This window comes from Silurus meridionalis, chromosome 13 (genome assembly GCF_014805685.1).
Source record: "Silurus meridionalis isolate SWU-2019-XX chromosome 13, ASM1480568v1, whole genome shotgun sequence".
NCBI classification, from domain to species: domain Eukaryota; kingdom Metazoa; phylum Chordata; class Actinopteri; order Siluriformes; family Siluridae; genus Silurus; species Silurus meridionalis.
The window spans coordinates 9,203,945-9,221,854 of NC_060896.1; the positions used below are offsets into that span (position 1 = coordinate 9,203,945).

Sequence of the window (17,910 nt, forward strand, 5' to 3'; positions counted from 1 at the left end):
TTTTTTTCAGTGTTAATTTTTTGTAGACATTAAATAGGGAATAAAACACCAGGTATTGGTGCTATAAGAAAAAAAATCAATAGCTGCGGGTGTGATCATTTTCCACCCTTAAAAATGTAACAATTCTTTTTTAAAAAAGCCTCCATGTAGAATCAATGGTGTGGAACCGCAAAAAAAAAAAAAAATAGGTAGTCTTAATCATTTACATTATAACAGTTATATAGCATTATACTAGAGCTGCAACAACTTATCGCTAAAATCGATAATGATTTATAATAAAATTCATTGTCAATGATTGCTGTTATCGATTAGTTGGGCTGCTCAAGTTATAGTCTATAGTCTATAGTATAGACAGTATAGGGTCAATCGGCAGCAGGGAAGTGTGCGTCTCAAGTAATACAAGGTAGGAGCATTTTATATTAAACGCAACAAAGAAAACTGTACCTGGAAGTTATACAAAGCTGAGCTTGTGTGGCATGGAAGTACCACAGTGATGCACAGCACGCGAAAAGAAAACCCAGTGGTGTCACGAATGAAGGCGAAACATCAGCACTGTAAGCAAAAACTGTATAATCCTCATCATGTGAAAATGGTATAGTTTAATGAAGTGCTATTGTGTAAACTGTTTGTTTGAGACTCGCACTGGATCTGTTCTGTCGTGACTCGCGAGCGTCAGGTTGCATAATCAGCTCGTTCGCGACATTGTGATGGATTCGATTAAAGCGGTGAGAACAAACACTAAATCTAAAAGCAGCAAATTACAATAGCAGTAAACGATTACATTTGCAGTCAGTGTTGTGGTTTTCAGAGAATAATTATGCATTTTTACACCAATGAATTATTATTATAATTTTTTTTTTTTTAAATCAAGCCTGTTAGCTTGCTGCGTTTCTCCATTCCATTCTCTTTTTATAGCATTATAACATTATCTATTTTCAAATGTGATTTACTGTGGCTTTACTATGTTCAAATGCTTGTTTTTAATGTTTGTATATTTAATTTATGTATATATAATTTCATAATAATACAAAATTATATTAATTACATATTCTAGATGGTTATATATTTACATTTATATTGTTTTACATTTATTGTATATATTTATATAGGTTTTTTTTTAAACAAAATTTGTCAAAACAATGATTTATTATATTTGATATAGATTTTTTAAGCATGGTTGTCAACTTGCCATCTGCAAAATAAAATACAAATGTTGATTTACACAAATTGCTTCACCTTTTATACTTAAAGTGTATTCTTTTTTTAATAGAAAGAAACAACAAAGGAGTTCAAAGGAAAACTTCCCCAACAATCAGCCACGATAAGCTTTAAAATGTCTAAATTAAAGATTAAACTCAGTTTAAACTCAGTATGTGGCTTTTACATTTTTGAGTACACTTTTATACATAAATACCCTGAATTATGGCTTTATATTGTTATAAGCAAAACAGATAATTTTTTTTTTTATCTGATTACAGTAAAAGAATAATCATCCGATAATCAATTATCAAAATAATCGTTAGTTGCAGCTGTACATTACACCTTTCCTTTTCTTCTTACAAATGTGTAAATTAGTAAGTTATTTATACATAAATTATAATAGACCTTTAAATTTGCCTGCAGCCATAACTGTGGTCCAAAAAAAAATATCAACAATGTGCTTCTGAGAAAACTGTAATAAACAATTTAAGTGCTGATATATAAGTAAGGGATAATCATGGATTAGCCCACTTATACCATGGTCATTGGCCAGCATTGACAAAGCTGTCATTGATCGTTGCAGTGGAAGAAACTGACCAACTGCATAAAAATAACAGTAAACTTTCATTAGTTATATTATATAAAGGTCATTAGATCAAGTATTCTGCTTGCTCGAAATCATTCACAGAAATCATCTAATTAGCTTAATAAGATCATACGGAAATGTTTACAAAAGCCGTTTTGCTTAATATTCAACAGTATCCGTATGTTACTATGGTTGCAATTGTTCCAAGTCCGAAATTAAAATTAAAATTGCAATTAAACCGAACTACTTGTGCATTCAACAATTTTCAACCTGCAACATACAACCAGAACTGCGTATTCCAACAGACCATGTTATAAATGAAAAGGAAACATCGCTAAACGCTATTTTACAGCATCGTAACCATGTCTTCTAGTATCAGAATAATGTATAGCATTATCCAGTCCATGAATTATAACATATTGCTGTAATGAGCTCTGGTGGTCTTCACAACACTGCAATTCTTTTTGCATAAAACTATGGAGAAATCTACTCTCTTGCCAACTGCACTCCATATATTCGATACACAACAGTAATTTATCACACGTCCTAAAAGCAAGGGAAGAGGGAGGAAGGAGGGAGCGTGTGGGTGTAAAACAGCTGCAGAATATCATTGATTCTGCTTGCGTCCATTAGCATAAACAGCACAGTTTTCACATGTATAATCAGAGCGAGGGAGGAGACGAGATTGTCCAATTATCTGATAATCCACTTAGTTGGCATTAATCATGCTTAAACTGTCGTACTTCTTGAAGAATTACTGATAAGTATGCATATAGGAATAGATCATTCAGATAGGCCTCGGGTAGCGATGAAGTGTGATAACGAATGAGTTCCTTCGGGGTACAGAACTTGGACAGAATCCCACAATGTTACTGGTAAACTCTTCAGTGAGCATTTTGTATAAAATACTAAGGAGGTAGGTACATCACAGCAGACTGAAACCATCATCATCATGCATTTATTCACTCTCGTACCAACATCACTGTACATTATATGGAACTCTGGAACTCTGGAGATAAATGTAAACAACTTGGTCTTTACTCTAAAGTTGAGCTGCTACTGTGAGTTTGAGTGTGTGTGCATGTGTGTGTGTGTGTGTGTGTGTTTGTGTGTGTGTGTGTATGTGTATGTAAGAGCCTGACAACAGACTTTTTCTTTTAAAGAAGTAAAGCATGCATAGTATACAGTTTATACATGTTATTGCTTATGTATATAAAAATGAGAGTCCAAAAAGTAATTTTAGAAACCTACCAAAAACTAAATCCTGAAATGCAGACATCTGCATGTTTTATAGTATTTATGGTTATCGATCTAGGTCGTTGGATTAAAAAAGCCATCTCTGTAAAAATCTTTAAGAATCAATAAGTGTAAACAAACAAACAATCCAACAAATATATAACAAATTTTGCAGAAGTTTGTAATTAAGTGGACTTTATGATACACAATGCTGTATATACCCAACCCTGTGAAGAAAACCCAATAGAAAGTGGTAGCTCAATGCTTAAGATGCTGAATGTCTGCTTGGAATCTCATGAGTTCAAAGTCCAGCACCACTAAGCTGCCACTGATGGGCCCTTGAGCAAGGTCTCAACTACTCACTTGTATAAATGGCAAGTTGCTGTGGATAAGAGTGTCTGACACAAGCCGTAATTGTAAACTTTTAAATCATCAAAAAAAGTTCTAATGACTTTAATTAGAACCATCAGCTAACAAAAATTCAAAGCATCATTAAACCATCATCACCTAGTGGTTCCTATTGGTGTCCTGTAAATACAAACGTCATCTACATGTTGCCAAAAGGGTTTATTGGTCCTTAAAAGGTACTACCACTAGACATAACATGGCACCAAAAGAAGCCAATAAAATCAACAATATATAAAAAACATTTTAATGGTGATTTTTTTATTCATTTTTTCAGCAGGTAAGATAATGGTTGCTAACGTGTATGATGAGATGTTTCAGGTGATTTGAGAGGAAGTGATGTCAAAGCAAACTGGATATCAAAGTAAAAACACTGGCTAATTGTTTTGCTAGCATCTGACCTAGGCATTAGGGTTGCACAAGAGTGCCAGTGCACTCTTATTGCCGGTCTCAAGCCTGGATAAATGGGGAGGGTTGCGTTAGAAAGGGCATCCAGGGTAAAACACGTGCCAAATCAAATATGTGGCTCACGAAAGAGAAATTCCACCACAGGTATCGTTTGCCAACAGGGTACCGGTGTAAATTGGGCTACTGTTGGTCGAAGGAGGAGAAGGAGAGGAGGAAGACTTCTACAGAGACAGCAGGAAAAAGAGAAGTGTAGGAGAGTGGTGGTTTGGGTTGGTACTTTAAATGTTGGTACTATGACTGGTAAAGGGAGAGAGGTAGCTGATATGATGGAGAGGAGAAAGGTAGATATGTTGTGTGTTCAGGAGAACAAGTGGAAAGAGAGTAAGACCAGGAATACTGGAGGTGGGTTTAAACTGTTCATTATCATGGTGTGGATGGAAAGAGAAATGGTGAAGGAGTGATTCTGAAGGAAGAGTACAGTAAGAGTGTAGTGTGGTGAAGAAAGTTTCTGATGGCTAAAGGGTGAAGGGTGATGAACGTGAAGCTGAAAGTTGAAGAGGTGATTATAATATGTCATCAGTGCTTATGCTCCAAGTGGGTTGTGAGTTGGAGGAGAAGAAAAAATTCTGAAGTGAATTAGATGAAGTGGTGGAGAGTGTACCTAGGAATGAATGCTCAGAGGAGGGGCATTGGCTGAGGATGGAGCGACCAGAAAGAAGAAAAAAAAGAAAAAGCCTATGAAGGAGGTTTAGAAATGTGGTGAGGGAAGACATGCAGGTAGTTGGTTTGAGAAAAGGGCAGATGTAGAGGACAGAGTAGGATGGAGTAGGATGATCCGCTCCCCTAACTCATTCAGTCCTATATAACCTTGATGTAAAGTAAGTCGGAGTAATAACTAATAATCAAAAACAAAAGCAGAGTCGAAATCTAAAATAATCCTCTCTTTCACCACACACTGAGTACAGACATATAAAAAATAATGTTATATGATCATGCTTGGGGATATACACACACCTACTAAACACAGAGTCACAAAACAACAGGAAACAACATCCTCTCCAACAGCAAATGAACATTTATGTGTGTCAAGCATCCGGTAAAATTGTAAATTCAGGAAGATTACGTCTTTTTATAAAAGAAAATAGCACAGCCTAAAGTCATGCCACAGCTCTTATTTTATTAAAGCAATTAAGCAAAGCACCTCCCAGCAACAGAAAGGCCTAATCCCTCTTAACAATTCCATTTAAAATAAAATAGTCTTGCTATTTTAAGATTTCTCAATTAACTAATTGACTTTGATTACATAAAATGTTTATTCAAACGCAATAAAAAAATTCTCGCCAACATATCCTGTCAGACTTTCACTCTAAGGGCAAAACAACAATGTAATACGCATTGTGGAATAACGGATTCATTGCCAAGTCTCAGGAACGCCATTTTACTGCACACCGCTAATGAACAACAATTTTAAGCTCATACCTTAAAAAAAAAAAACAACAACAACGGTGCGCTCGCCAAACTCTGCTGCATGTTCCCAACATCCGTATCTGTTATTTAAAATGAGCCTCTTAACCACTTCCACCCAAAAAAAATTAGCCAATAAAAAGCTTTTTTCCACATTAAGATACGCTCACGACACACAGATAGGTAATAGCTGCCAGGCATGTATTTTGGTTGTAGAAAAAGAATCGTGCGAACACAACTTATTGCTCTTCCTCTCTGACTCCTGATGCTGTACTTGACAATGAGGTGTGGACACGAACTGCTAAAAGCATCACTCATTCAGGCAGCTTTAATAAGTGCTTACACTGACAAAATAATTATCAGTAAAATGATAGTAGAAACATAGCAAAATCTCAATGTACTGGAAAGTAAAGAGTAAAAGAAAATAACGCAGTTGCGGTTATGGGAATATAATCAATAATCATGTGGTATGATGTGGCCTATTTTAAAAGTGACTTACTGTTACCCCAGACTTGATTCATTTTCACTAATGGCATGTACTGAAATGTCTTATATTCTCTTATACAACAGAAGGTTGTTGTATATAAAAAAAATAATAAAATTCACTTTGGAGCCTAATGTAATGGAAATGGAACCTCCAAGAAGTAAGCATTCAGTTAACACAGACAAAGTCAGTCGTTCCTTCACCAGTCTATGATCATTTATTTTTTACTAATCAGATCTAAGAATTCAGCATTGCTGTGGGTTAAAACAAATTATGGCGGCATTTACTATTTATTCTTTTTAGTTAAACCCAAGAAGCATAACCGCAAGTTTAAATGACATATGGTTGTTGTTAGTGGACTGAGTCTGCAAAAAAAAAAAGAAAAAAAAAAGGAATTATAAACAAAACCTACAATTAAATAAAATAAAATAGCAAACATATGGTGAAAAACAAAACATGTATATCATATTAAAAATGAACAATAAGATCAATTTATCTTGGTTACACTCTGGTTGACTCACAGATTGGGGCCATCCGGGACAGTGTCACAGGACAAATGCCTTTTTTTTCTTTCTTTCTTTTTTTTTTAACTACCTTTTTTTTTTTTTTTTTTTTTTTTTTACTATTTATTCTACTAAATAAACAAAATTATAAAAAAAACACACAACACACACACACACACACACACACACACACACACACACACACACACACACACACACACTATCTTATGTATATCCATTAACAGCCAACTCAACTGTTCCTTCACTGGCTTCCTTCAAATTCTTACACTCACTCAGTAATCTGCCATATTTATAATTACCCCTTTATTTATTAGGTATTTTTTACTCTTTTAAACTCTATTTATGTAATATTATATATTAATGACCATGATAAAAAGCTGTATGTGGGTAAATAATATTTATACAAAAGTATAAAGTCAAAGTAGAGTGCAGGCTATGTTGTAATCCGAATCATCTCAACTGGCATAACAATAAATGATTTCTCTTTTTTTTGTTTCGGTCTAAGCAATGGCTAAATGCTTTTAAGAGCTCAACAAAAGATCTCCTCTGAGCTCCATTGTTGCAAACTTGGTACAAACAAGTTCCCGGACTTTTCTTTTAACACGATATGTCCTGATTCATCTAAATAGCTTTCCAATTCCTGCACACAAACGCCAGCTATGTTTTTAATTCTATAAGAAACAGCTTTCAACATGCAAACCTTGTATATACTTGTTCACGCTGAGGAAAAACAACAACCATGTCCGAGTCGCTTTGACGCCACGTTGCTGTCAGGCTATCATTATGCCTAGTTAAAAGAGAGGATCCGAAGAATAGCGGACTGGCCATTAAACACCCGGCACACACAAAAAGCATTAGCATGTGAAAGCCTGCATGGACAAATTGGCCACAAATTACGCTGGGTTTAGCATGGATTTGGAACAAGAGCGTGGGTGGGTTAACAATAACCAATGCAACCACCTAATCTGGTGCATTTTCACGTGTAGGACTAACTACTAACGGAAACGACCTGTTTCCTTTAATAATAATTCTATTACTGAAGTCATATCAATCCAAAATCCCTGAGTACATAGTATAAATTCTCTTCTAAAACCAGGTCTGATGTGTAATATAGCTGGTCACGGTGTGTCTGAGTAAGTACTAAACAAATTTAAGTGTACACTAGCACACAGTGCAGCCATTCTTAGCAGCGGCTGGCTAGCTCAGTGCCTTGGCTCAGTGACATTTAGTTAATCCCTGGAAGTGCTGGGCTACGTTGCTCAGCTCCCATTGACCCCTAAGAAATGGATACAGAAGCTTTCACTGAGATTAATCCCCCTGCGGTGTTTAACCCAGCAGTAAATGGGTGGAAGGTTATATCCTGGATACCGACCATCAACGGCCTAATAAAAACCTTACACAAGCTAAAGGATATTAATTATGCTGTTTAAGCAAGCAGTGTGTATCTTCGTGGCTAAGCTTCAGCAACACGCACCACGTAACAGCCTGCACATATACTGTTCCAGTATATCAGGGGTGTGTATTGTACACTTCTATTCGATTCCAACTGAAATATACAAGCCACGCGTGACTATAAAATGATTGTGAATGGCAGTTTAAAAGACTAATAGGGACTCTTTTCAAGACATGAATGTCCAGAAGGAGCTGAGACCACATTAAGATGTGAAGCTTTTATAGTGAAACGTGACATCTGTAACCTACAGTAACGGGTCATGTGGAAATCACTGGCAACTTTTGACACTTTATTGTCATGTGATAGTGTTCTTGTGTGTTCTATAGCTTTTAGATCTTAAGCTCATCGAGATAAAAACATGCATAAACTACGCTGATTCTAAGAAGAATCTGAATGAAACTAGAAAAAGTGCTTTTCAAAGAATACACACAATAAAATACAAAAGCAAATTACCAAACGTTTACAATATTTATTAGTTTAAGAACTTGTACACTTGTTTTTTTACACTAATATTCACTCACTTATACACATCACTGTATACCATTGTTCATTTTATCAATGTTTACACGGTTGAAGTGCTTTTGCACTGCCAATATCTACAGTATTATCACTAAACTGCACTACCACACCCCACTCTTTTACCTTACTCTTTATAACCATTTATTGACAAAAGTATTGGGACACCGGCCACATGAGGTCCTTTTAAAACTTTTACACAATTATACAGGATGTTTTTGAATGAAAACAACATTACATTTTACCTTTTTTTGAACCAGGAGACCCAAACCAGTTTCAGCTTAGCAATGTGAACAATGTGAGCTCTATGAGGATAATGGTTTACATGGTTTGGAGTGGCCTGTTACATTATAGAGCTCTGACCACATCCTATTTGGGATGAATTGGAACGCTGACTGCACACCAGGCTACGGTGGCCAAGAAGTGCAAAACGCATGATCCAGAAAACAAATTTACAAATTAGAAAACACTAAAAAATCTGAAAACAACATAACAAATGCAAAAACAAATGAACAAATGCAAAAACAAATGAACAAATCAAAAAACAAAATAACAACTCAGCAAACACATTAACAAATCCGAAAACACAACAACAAGTCCGACGAGCCGGAAAAGGTAGGTATAGTTTGTGAATGGAACACTTATCGATCATTGGACGAGTCACCTGTCATTCAAGATATACAGTATGAAATCTTCTACCTTTGTTTCTTGTATATGTGTAAAGTTCTCAGTTCTCTTACTTTAAACTATCTTTTATTTTAATTAGTGCACCTTTAAACATAAACAAAAATAACTGAATTGGCACATTGGAAAGCAAGAAGATGCTGTTGTACTTCCTGTATATCTTGAATGACAGGTGTCTTGTCCAATGATTGGTAAGTGTTCTATTTGCAATCTATACCTAAAAAAATAAAAAATAAAAAGTGTTTCCTAATGATACGTTAAATAAATCCGTTTTGTTTTTAGCTTTATAAAATGTTTTACACAGAAGCACTTGAAGGGCTGGTCGACTGCTTTTGTCTAGCTAGCAGACACGTTACTTTGTAAAAAAGACGCAGAAAGACATACTAAAGTGTTTATTATGATCTGCTGACAAGCATCGCCTTAGCACGTCATTGCCTTGTTTTTCACTTTGATCTAAACATGTTTAGTGCTGCAGGAAGCAGTTTGTCAGCTCTTCAGGTCAGTTTGTCAGGATTTATCACTGAACTGCAGTGTCAAAGATGAAATAAATTTGTCCTTCAGATCAGGGATCAGAGACATTTCACAGAGCTTAAACGTTTCGTTAGTAATTCTGGCAGCTCTTTCTCCTTTATAGTCAGCTTTCACTTGTCAGCGCAATGTGGCGTGTTTTTTCGAATGGGAAACTGCGGAATTATTCGCCTCCGGCTTGGCGCTGGCCCCGTGAACCGTACCACAGGGTGACAGCTCTGAGAATAGCTGAGTGGAAAAACATGCAGGGTATGTACACAAAGTATGAGTGTTTGATGAAGCCAGTGTGCACGGCCCAGACAAACACATAGTAAATCCAGCTTTATACAATGCTTCACCAGAACTGCTTTGGAGAAGGGTCCGAAATGAGCTGCTGAATGCTTACAATCTTTCAGAACAATACAAGGATCTTGGCTGCCCCCAGAGAGTGGGACATGTTAGTAAGCAAAGGTATGCTACTGTATGCTTATTGTTGTCTGTTGCAATAAAGAGTGTCATGGTGTTGCTGTGAGCTCATTCTGGTGCTCAGGTTACTGTCTGTGAAATGTTTTGGATATTCGCCTTCCTGTCTGTGAGGTTTTCCTCCTGGTTCTCTGTATTCCTCCTATTCTATAAAAATACTACTACCAATAATAAAAAACTAATTTGCTCATGTGAATGTGAGTTGAATGTGTTCTTGGGATGGGCACAGGACCTACATCAACCCTGGCAGGATAAAGCTTTCATAGAAAGTGGGTGAGTGAGTTAGTGAGTAATAAAGAATACCTTCTATACAATAACTTTCAGTGGATGAAATAATTGAGTAATGAGTTAAGTACGCAGAATAAGTTAACACAATTACAGCATGGCGCTTAACAATCTGCTCAATTATAGTGTACATTTTTAGGCACTGCTTAATTTGAAGAGATCAGTGCTTAAAATGCTAAGAAATTGCGACAAGAAATCCTTTTCAATTGATACGTTTGCTACACCCAAACTGTTATAAACAGGTTGTTGTAAACAGTCAGGCCTATGGTTTTTCAAATCAAGTCCCTGTTAATGTGGGCGGACAATACAGATGCTTTAGTTTCGGACATCTGCGCCCCATCTCGTGTTCAAAAGCCTGTTGGCACTGGAGCACAACTCAGGCTTAAGGCTTATACTTTAATGACAGGTCTGTTCGAGCTTCTGATCTGAATCCAGTCAATGTGAGATACTGTCAGCTGTGAAGCCATGAATACGATGACTGCATCAAAGGCCTCGTGCTGTTGCGTAAAATGAAAATGAGTACTACAGCCCAGGGCAAATAGATCACAGCACTGAGAATTTATATCAAATGATTAGGGATATACATACGGATTACACATAAGCACGCGGACCAGAAACTGGATGAACACGTCGTGAAGTAGCCGCGAGGGCAAGTCGCAGTGGTGCACATGTCGTGTTTAATTTGCACAGACTTGCTAGGGGTCGACAAAGTCACCAGGTCTCATGGGTAGATGTTAAATGTTCCTGACAAGCCATGGCTGAGGCAATGCTGCTTCAACACTCAGATGCTTGAAAAGGGTGTTTGCACTAAAGAGAATTGCAGCACTATGTCAAATCCGTTTTTTGCCATTGATTTCGGTAGCAAACACAAACAGCTCTCTCTCTTTCTCTCTCTTCCAGCTTATGATTGATCTCAACACTAATTGCTAAAAAAAAAAAAAAAAAAAAAACTTTCCACATGCTTACTTCATTATTTATGAAGTAACAGGACCATTCATCTCCATCGCTTGCCCTTCGCTGATGCTGCTATCAGACCGGTTTTAAACATGATCAAGCCGTTCTTAAATTTATTAGTCTTATTATTGTGGAAATGTTCTAATTATCACAGGTTCATTATACTAGAGGTTGAATCATTCGTCCTTTTACAGCTGGCATTTACGGTGTTCTGAACAAGAGTGAATGCTTCAATAAACCATTACATACTTCCTATATAAAAATCGCAAACACAGACTCATTGGCCCGTTGCATTCTAACCAACCCAAGCACAAACGTTCCTTTTGTTTGCCTCTGCTCTCGTATATTTTTGTAGCACCGAAGAATAAAAAGCCCACTCCGGTTCATTTCGGATCATCCAGCTGAATATACACAGAAAGCGATTTTCTAATGAAAAGCAAACACACAACACACACACACACACGTTTACACCCACTGGCTCGGCACAGCGATATTGGCTTTCCACCGGTGGGTCACTGAGCACTCATTGAGCTAAGAAGGGAGTGGAGGAAATCACTTGCATGTGTCAGAAAAAAAAAAAACAACAAAAAAACTTCAGGAGCTGACTTGCCAAAAATCACAAATAAAAACACAACACAAAACTTGTTTACCTTGTAGAAGATTCCGGGGAGCTGCTGCAGCTTCATCCGGTGAAAGACGAAAACGTCGTAGACCGCTGCCACGGCCAGCACGGTGATGCCCTGCTCCTTCCACAGCACGCTGCAGGCTGAGCAGACCAGGCTGCCCGCGAACCACGCCCAACACTGCCGCTGTGCCCCCTCTGCCCGCTGGTCACAGTGGCCCATGTAGCAGAACAGTGCCAGAAGGAAAAACAGAGCAGCACCCACGTCGGCCCGGCCCACAATGCCCGCCACAGCCTCGGTGTGAACAGGATGTGAGGCAAAAAGCAGGCCTGCGAGCAGCCTCCAGCAGCCCGTACCCAGCAGCAGGCGTGCCAGGCGCGTAAACAGCGCTGTTACGGCACAGTGCAGTGCCACGTTGGCTAAATGGTAGCCCCATGGCTCCAGGCCACTCAGGGCATAGTTGATGCGAAAGGACAGCGTACAGAGCGGCCTGTAGGACTTGTGGCTGCCGCTGTGTGTGAGCAGAGTACCCCAGAAATCATCATAGAACACGCTGGTCCATGGCGTCTCAGGAAGCAGGTCCTGGTTGGTTTTGATGGCACGGCTGTAAAACAAACACAAAGAAAAGTTTTATGAAATCTACAAGCACTTCATATAATTTCTCCCTGCACTTTTATTAGATTTAAACCGAGAGGAAGCTGTGTAAAGCAAACACAAGTCTTTTTCCCTTGAATAACTTTTTTTCGTTTATTTGGTTTTAACAAGAACATTCATCTGAATATGCGGTCTATTCCATACATTCTCTTGCTCTATATCGTCTTGTTTGGCCTCACACCTTCAACCTCACATGGATGAAACACTGTTTTAAATCAACACCTCGTCACAATGTTAAATGCAAATGACCCATTTATTATCTACTGTGATGGGGGGGTTGATGGAGCATGAAGGTGTGTGAGGACATAAGCAAAGATAAGTATGTGCGAGTTTAACATTTAATCATGTTAATACATTTTATCATCTAGGCCTAATAATGCAAACGGTTAAGCATTTTTCTTCCTGGAAACGTCTGAATCTACTTTCAGGGACAAGGTTAATGGAGTTAATCGTGTGTATAGATCATTTATAAAAAATGAATAGAATACATGTATATAAATGCCAGTGTAAAACAGACACAGCTTTAGAATTGGCCTGCATGCTCCCGGTCACCAAATAAACATTAGCTCTGTCTAAGTGTGCAGTATACACACATACACACATATAAACATACACTATATGGTTCAAGTTACAAAACGGGCCAGACCTCTCAACTACAAACCATAACCTATATTAGTTCATTCTGGATGTTGTGCATTTTCAACTGATTTTTTTGGGGAAAATCTTTATTGCCACATACCCTGTGCACACAATCATACATGAGCTCCATAAGCTTTTATTAAAGACCGGGAACATCCCACAAGAGCTGCAGTTTTGGAGATGCCCTGAACCCAGTTGTCTATCCATCACGATTTGGTCAAAACTCGCTCAAATCTTTATGCTTGCCCATTTTTCCTGATTTTAACACATCAACTTTGAGGACAAAATGTTTACTTGCTGCCTAATAAATCCCACCCACTAGGTGAAGTGTCATTTATTTCACCTGTCAAAAAGTTAAAATGTCATAATGTTTAGTGTTTTATATATTTTATATTTTTCATTTTCATCACTCTCCTAAATAGGTACACGATTTAAAGTTGCAGTAAAAAATACATAATAATAATGCTGATAAAGGTGAGAATAATTAATACATTTAAAAAAACAACTGGTTTGGATTTTCCCAACAGATATATCACGCATGTTGTGTGACAGTTGGAATAGCAGAGCTCTCTGGTTGCTAGGAAAATTGAACTGAATTGAACTCTATGCACACAGACATTGCTTTAAGGAAAAAAGGGCAGAGCTTCTCACATATCTCACTGCTTGCTCACTGACTGAACGAAGGGTCCCGAGTGGACAGCCGTCGACATTCATCACCCTCTGAGCTGACAAGCCAGCCTTGAAAGATCTCTAAAAGAAGCGGACTGAACCTCCCATTCCTGCCAAAAGAGTGTGAAGTGCAGCCTGATTGCATGTGTGTGTGTAATAAGAGGATGAACGTGTGTGTACTGAATGGTGACCGAGCTCTCCAGCTTTCTAAAGGTCATTTATCTTTCTGCACCTGTGTCCGGCTGTCACGCACTCACCTTCAAGCTTGAGCTAAACTTAAATCCAGAGCGTGTCCTAGGATCAGGATGATGGATAGCGAAAGAACTGAGCCAGTCCAGATCGATTATATTAGACCTTCTTTTCAGCCAAACGATATTGCGCTGTGCGGAGATAAAAACCCAATAAAAACCTTGAACGATTTCATAATTATTACGAGTCCACTAGGAGCAGGAATGAGAGAACTAATTAAATTCAAAACGCAGCGGCTATTAACAGAAAAGCTGCATTCGTATTGAGTGTCTTTTATTTAAAATTCATGACATTCTGTCTGGGAACTGTGTGGTGTTTACTAAATAGCTTAACGCTTCAGAAGCAAGACCCAGGAGAGAGTGTACGTGAGGTAGTGACCAGACTACAGAGACGAAGGCAAAAAATGATTCAGCCTCCTTCTGTAGATTTGGCAATTGAGGACAAACACCACACCCAAAAACGTAAAGAAAACAGAACAATGCATTTGAAGAGGGAGTTCCATCTCGGCATAACAAAGCGCGAGGAGAAACCGAGAGAAAAGCCAGGTCGATCAAACTTGTGGTCAGAGAGGGGAAGGGCAAAAAGAAGAGGGACAGAGAATAAATAAATGATGGAGACTGACATAAAGAACGATTTGTTTGTTCATGCACAGAGGACACAGCAACCTGGGGAGCATCCAAATTTGTTTGCCAAAGGCATAAAATAAAAACCTAAAGAGAACAGAAAGAGATCACCGGGTGGATGCCCCAGAGGCCCACACACCCACTGGGGTCCATGCTGTCTGCTCTGGCCCCGACAACATACACGCACACGCGATGACCCATTTATCAGTCATCTGTGATGCAGTCTCGGTTGCCCTACGATGTGATGTCTTACTGTGAGTCACACATACAAACGCTGCCCCTTACAGAAGGTGAGTGTGTGTACACAGGGGGAGTATTGGCAAGCGCCATTAGTCTCCTTGTGTTGTGTGTGGAAACATACAGGCCTGTAATTAAAATCTGCAATGGATGGAACAAGGCACACGCGACAACGTGCTTTTTACGCCACGCTGCAATCACTCCCCACGGCACTCGTAATTACCGCAGGCAATTAAGACTGCAGCAGAAAAACAACAGATGCACGCAGACCCGGGATGCCCATGTCAAAAAGACGAACCGTGAGACAGGTACAGGTACTGGGAGATAAACTGATAATGAAGACAACAAGGTGTGTGTTAGCATAATCTGACCATGTATAGGTATAGTACAGCATAATGATATATATATACACACACACACACACACACACACACATTAATTTCCTTATGTTTTTTATAATGTTCTGATACATACTTTTATTTTCACATATATATGTGTGTGTGTGTGTGTGTGTGTGTGTGTGTGTGTGTGTGTGTGTGTGTGTATTATCTCCTACAGTGTAAACAGGCATCTCGTTTGAATCTAACACAAAAACAATCACAGATAGCAGATATACAAATAAAATGTAAAATGTAGAAAATAATAACGTTAAGCTACGGAAAATAAAAGCAATAATATCGAGCTGTAAATGACAAATAATAGTGTGAATCTACAAACTAAAATCTATAGATTATAAAAATAATAATAAAGCGATAATTTATGTTATATACCACAGAAATAATACAACAGTGGTCAGAATTTCGTCCGAACTGTTGTTTTAGATATTCGTTACAGAAAGTTATTCATCACCATTCACATCATTCAGACTCAGGAATTCATTAAGGTATAAAGCCGACCAGCACTGTATGAAGCTCAACATTTCCTCCTTCGCTGCAGTATTTTCCCTCTTTAATCAGAGGTTTCTAGCTGGCATACTGCCTTGTTTTGCTGCCTGTAGTGACCGTGTCCACCTGCCACCTCACTAAACAGATGGAGACGGAGAGATTTCAGAACACTGTTCAACGTGCTGCCAAACACAGCTCTACAATTATAGAGGCTTAGGATAAGGGCAGAAGGAATGCAAGACACAGTTTGCAAAAACAATTCGAACAATACAGAAAGCTTTACAGAAAGTAAGCGAAAATGATAAATCCGTCATCCAACACATTCAAATTCACCATACAGTGTGAAATGAATTCCACCCTTTGTTTTGGCAGCCATTTTCTTCCTTCTTTCTGTTTATTCAGGTCCATTTTAATCTCTGTAAACCATTTGCCAAATAAACTCTATCCTGCTGTGTGGAAAGCCAGTATACGAGACCTAAGCTGCATGCATTATTATTTCACTACCACAGGCTTGGAAAATCCATGCCACTTACCGAATCGAGGAGAAATAACTAAAGCTCCTGCAATTATTAGCTTGGTCAGGGGTCTCAAAGAGCAATGCTTTTAAAGAATCTGTCAGTCATACAGAACAAAGTGAAGCACTGATGAGACCTACGACTGTTCAATATGATAAGAGAATTGTTGTAGTACTATTGTAGCAATAACACTACACGATCCCCTTTTTTAATATTTTTTTTATAAAAATCTGTGTTATACATTTTTTAAGCCTTCCTGTGAGAAAAAAAATAAGGTTCCGAACTAAACTATGATGCAGCCGATCTGATGTCCTGATGATCTGAAGCCGTTCTAATTCAATACAGTGTCCTCCATTAATATTGGTTTCTTGATCTGATGAACATATTGATAAACTTAATCTATTGAATAAAATATCAAAAGGTTAAACAATAAAGACTTTTCACAGATTTCATTGCTTATATTCCCCAAAGGTGCCAACATCATTGAAAGGCAGTTGCAAAACATTGCATAAAGGTACGTTTTTTTTAAAGCCTTTTTCAGTGTTAATGATAATAGTTACAAATCTATTACTAAATTAAAGTATCATTAAACAATTTCAAAAAGTGATCGCTCGGGCATCATTAGTTGTTGCGATCTTGATTTTCATGTCATTCTCTCTGTGTTAGTTGTGGGGGAACTGTTGGGTCCTGTGTCTTCTGCCATTTAATAAAAGAAGTAACACAAGGGATAACAAGTGCACCTAAAAAACAAAGAGCAAGACCTTTTTTTTTTCCCTATTCACCATTTTACACCAATGTTCAAAGTAAAATGAATGAGAAATCCAGTAGTAGACAGAGGGAAACGAAATCGCACTGCACTCAAAGTTCCACAATGCAATGTAATGTGGAGATTGTGCTGAGTAATGACTTGGCGCAGAATTTTGCTCCCTATTAAATGACGAGCATGTTGGCGTGGTATTAGTATCAAAGCTAAAGTTTTGGAAACATATCCTTTGAGCAAAGTGTACAGATGAGGAGGTGAGAGAGAGCTGGAAAGACTGAAGAAACTTAGAAATTTTACCCTGGCACAATATTATTACTATTATTAGTTGAGTAATTCCTGTATCACATGTGTGTAATAGTTGAAGGAAAAAAAAAAAAGAGGGAGCTCTAGTGATGCCTTTTCCAGTCAGGGGAACAATCTATGCGAGACCGCACACCTCTGGTCTCTTGAGGGGCTGAGGGTATCATGTGACACCCAACGCCAAAAAGTCCGCACCATCTTGGCTGGGAATTCTGAGATGACTCCTGTCAGTACCTGTTTGCCTATCATGTTTGTTCTGCCATGCGTAGAGCGGTCTTGGAGCTGTACTAATGAGGAGTGATGTCCAAATGAGCCGCTGTACTTTTGAGCTTGCATTCCCCAGACTAAAGTACAAATTCAGTAAACCCTGCGGCCGACTGTGAAACCCAGAGTGGTGTAAATAGCAGTCTGATGTTTCCAGACAAACGCTGCCTGGCTACAAGACAAAACAAAGCCTTGCTGGAAACAAAAAAGAAACTATAAAAAGTCATCAAAACATATCCGCAAATGTACTGTAGATGCCGTTTTAATGACACTTGAATTGAACTTTGTTTTAGTATCTGAC

At 38.2% G+C, this 17,910-nt stretch overlaps 1 protein-coding gene across 3 annotated transcripts in view; it reads right to left on the reverse strand.

Moving 5' to 3' along the window:
* The window catches only part of tmtc2b (transmembrane O-mannosyltransferase targeting cadherins 2b), a 103,438-nt gene that overhangs the window by 38,486 nt on the left and 47,042 nt on the right, over nucleotides 1-17,910 (reverse strand). For all 3 annotated transcript variants that reach the window (XM_046864525.1, XM_046864527.1, XM_046864524.1), the window contains exon 2: nucleotides 11,840-12,416. In XM_046864525.1, the coding sequence (XP_046720481.1) occupies nucleotides 11,840-12,416 (577 nt within the window). The remainder of the gene's footprint in view (nucleotides 1-11,839; nucleotides 12,417-17,910) is intronic.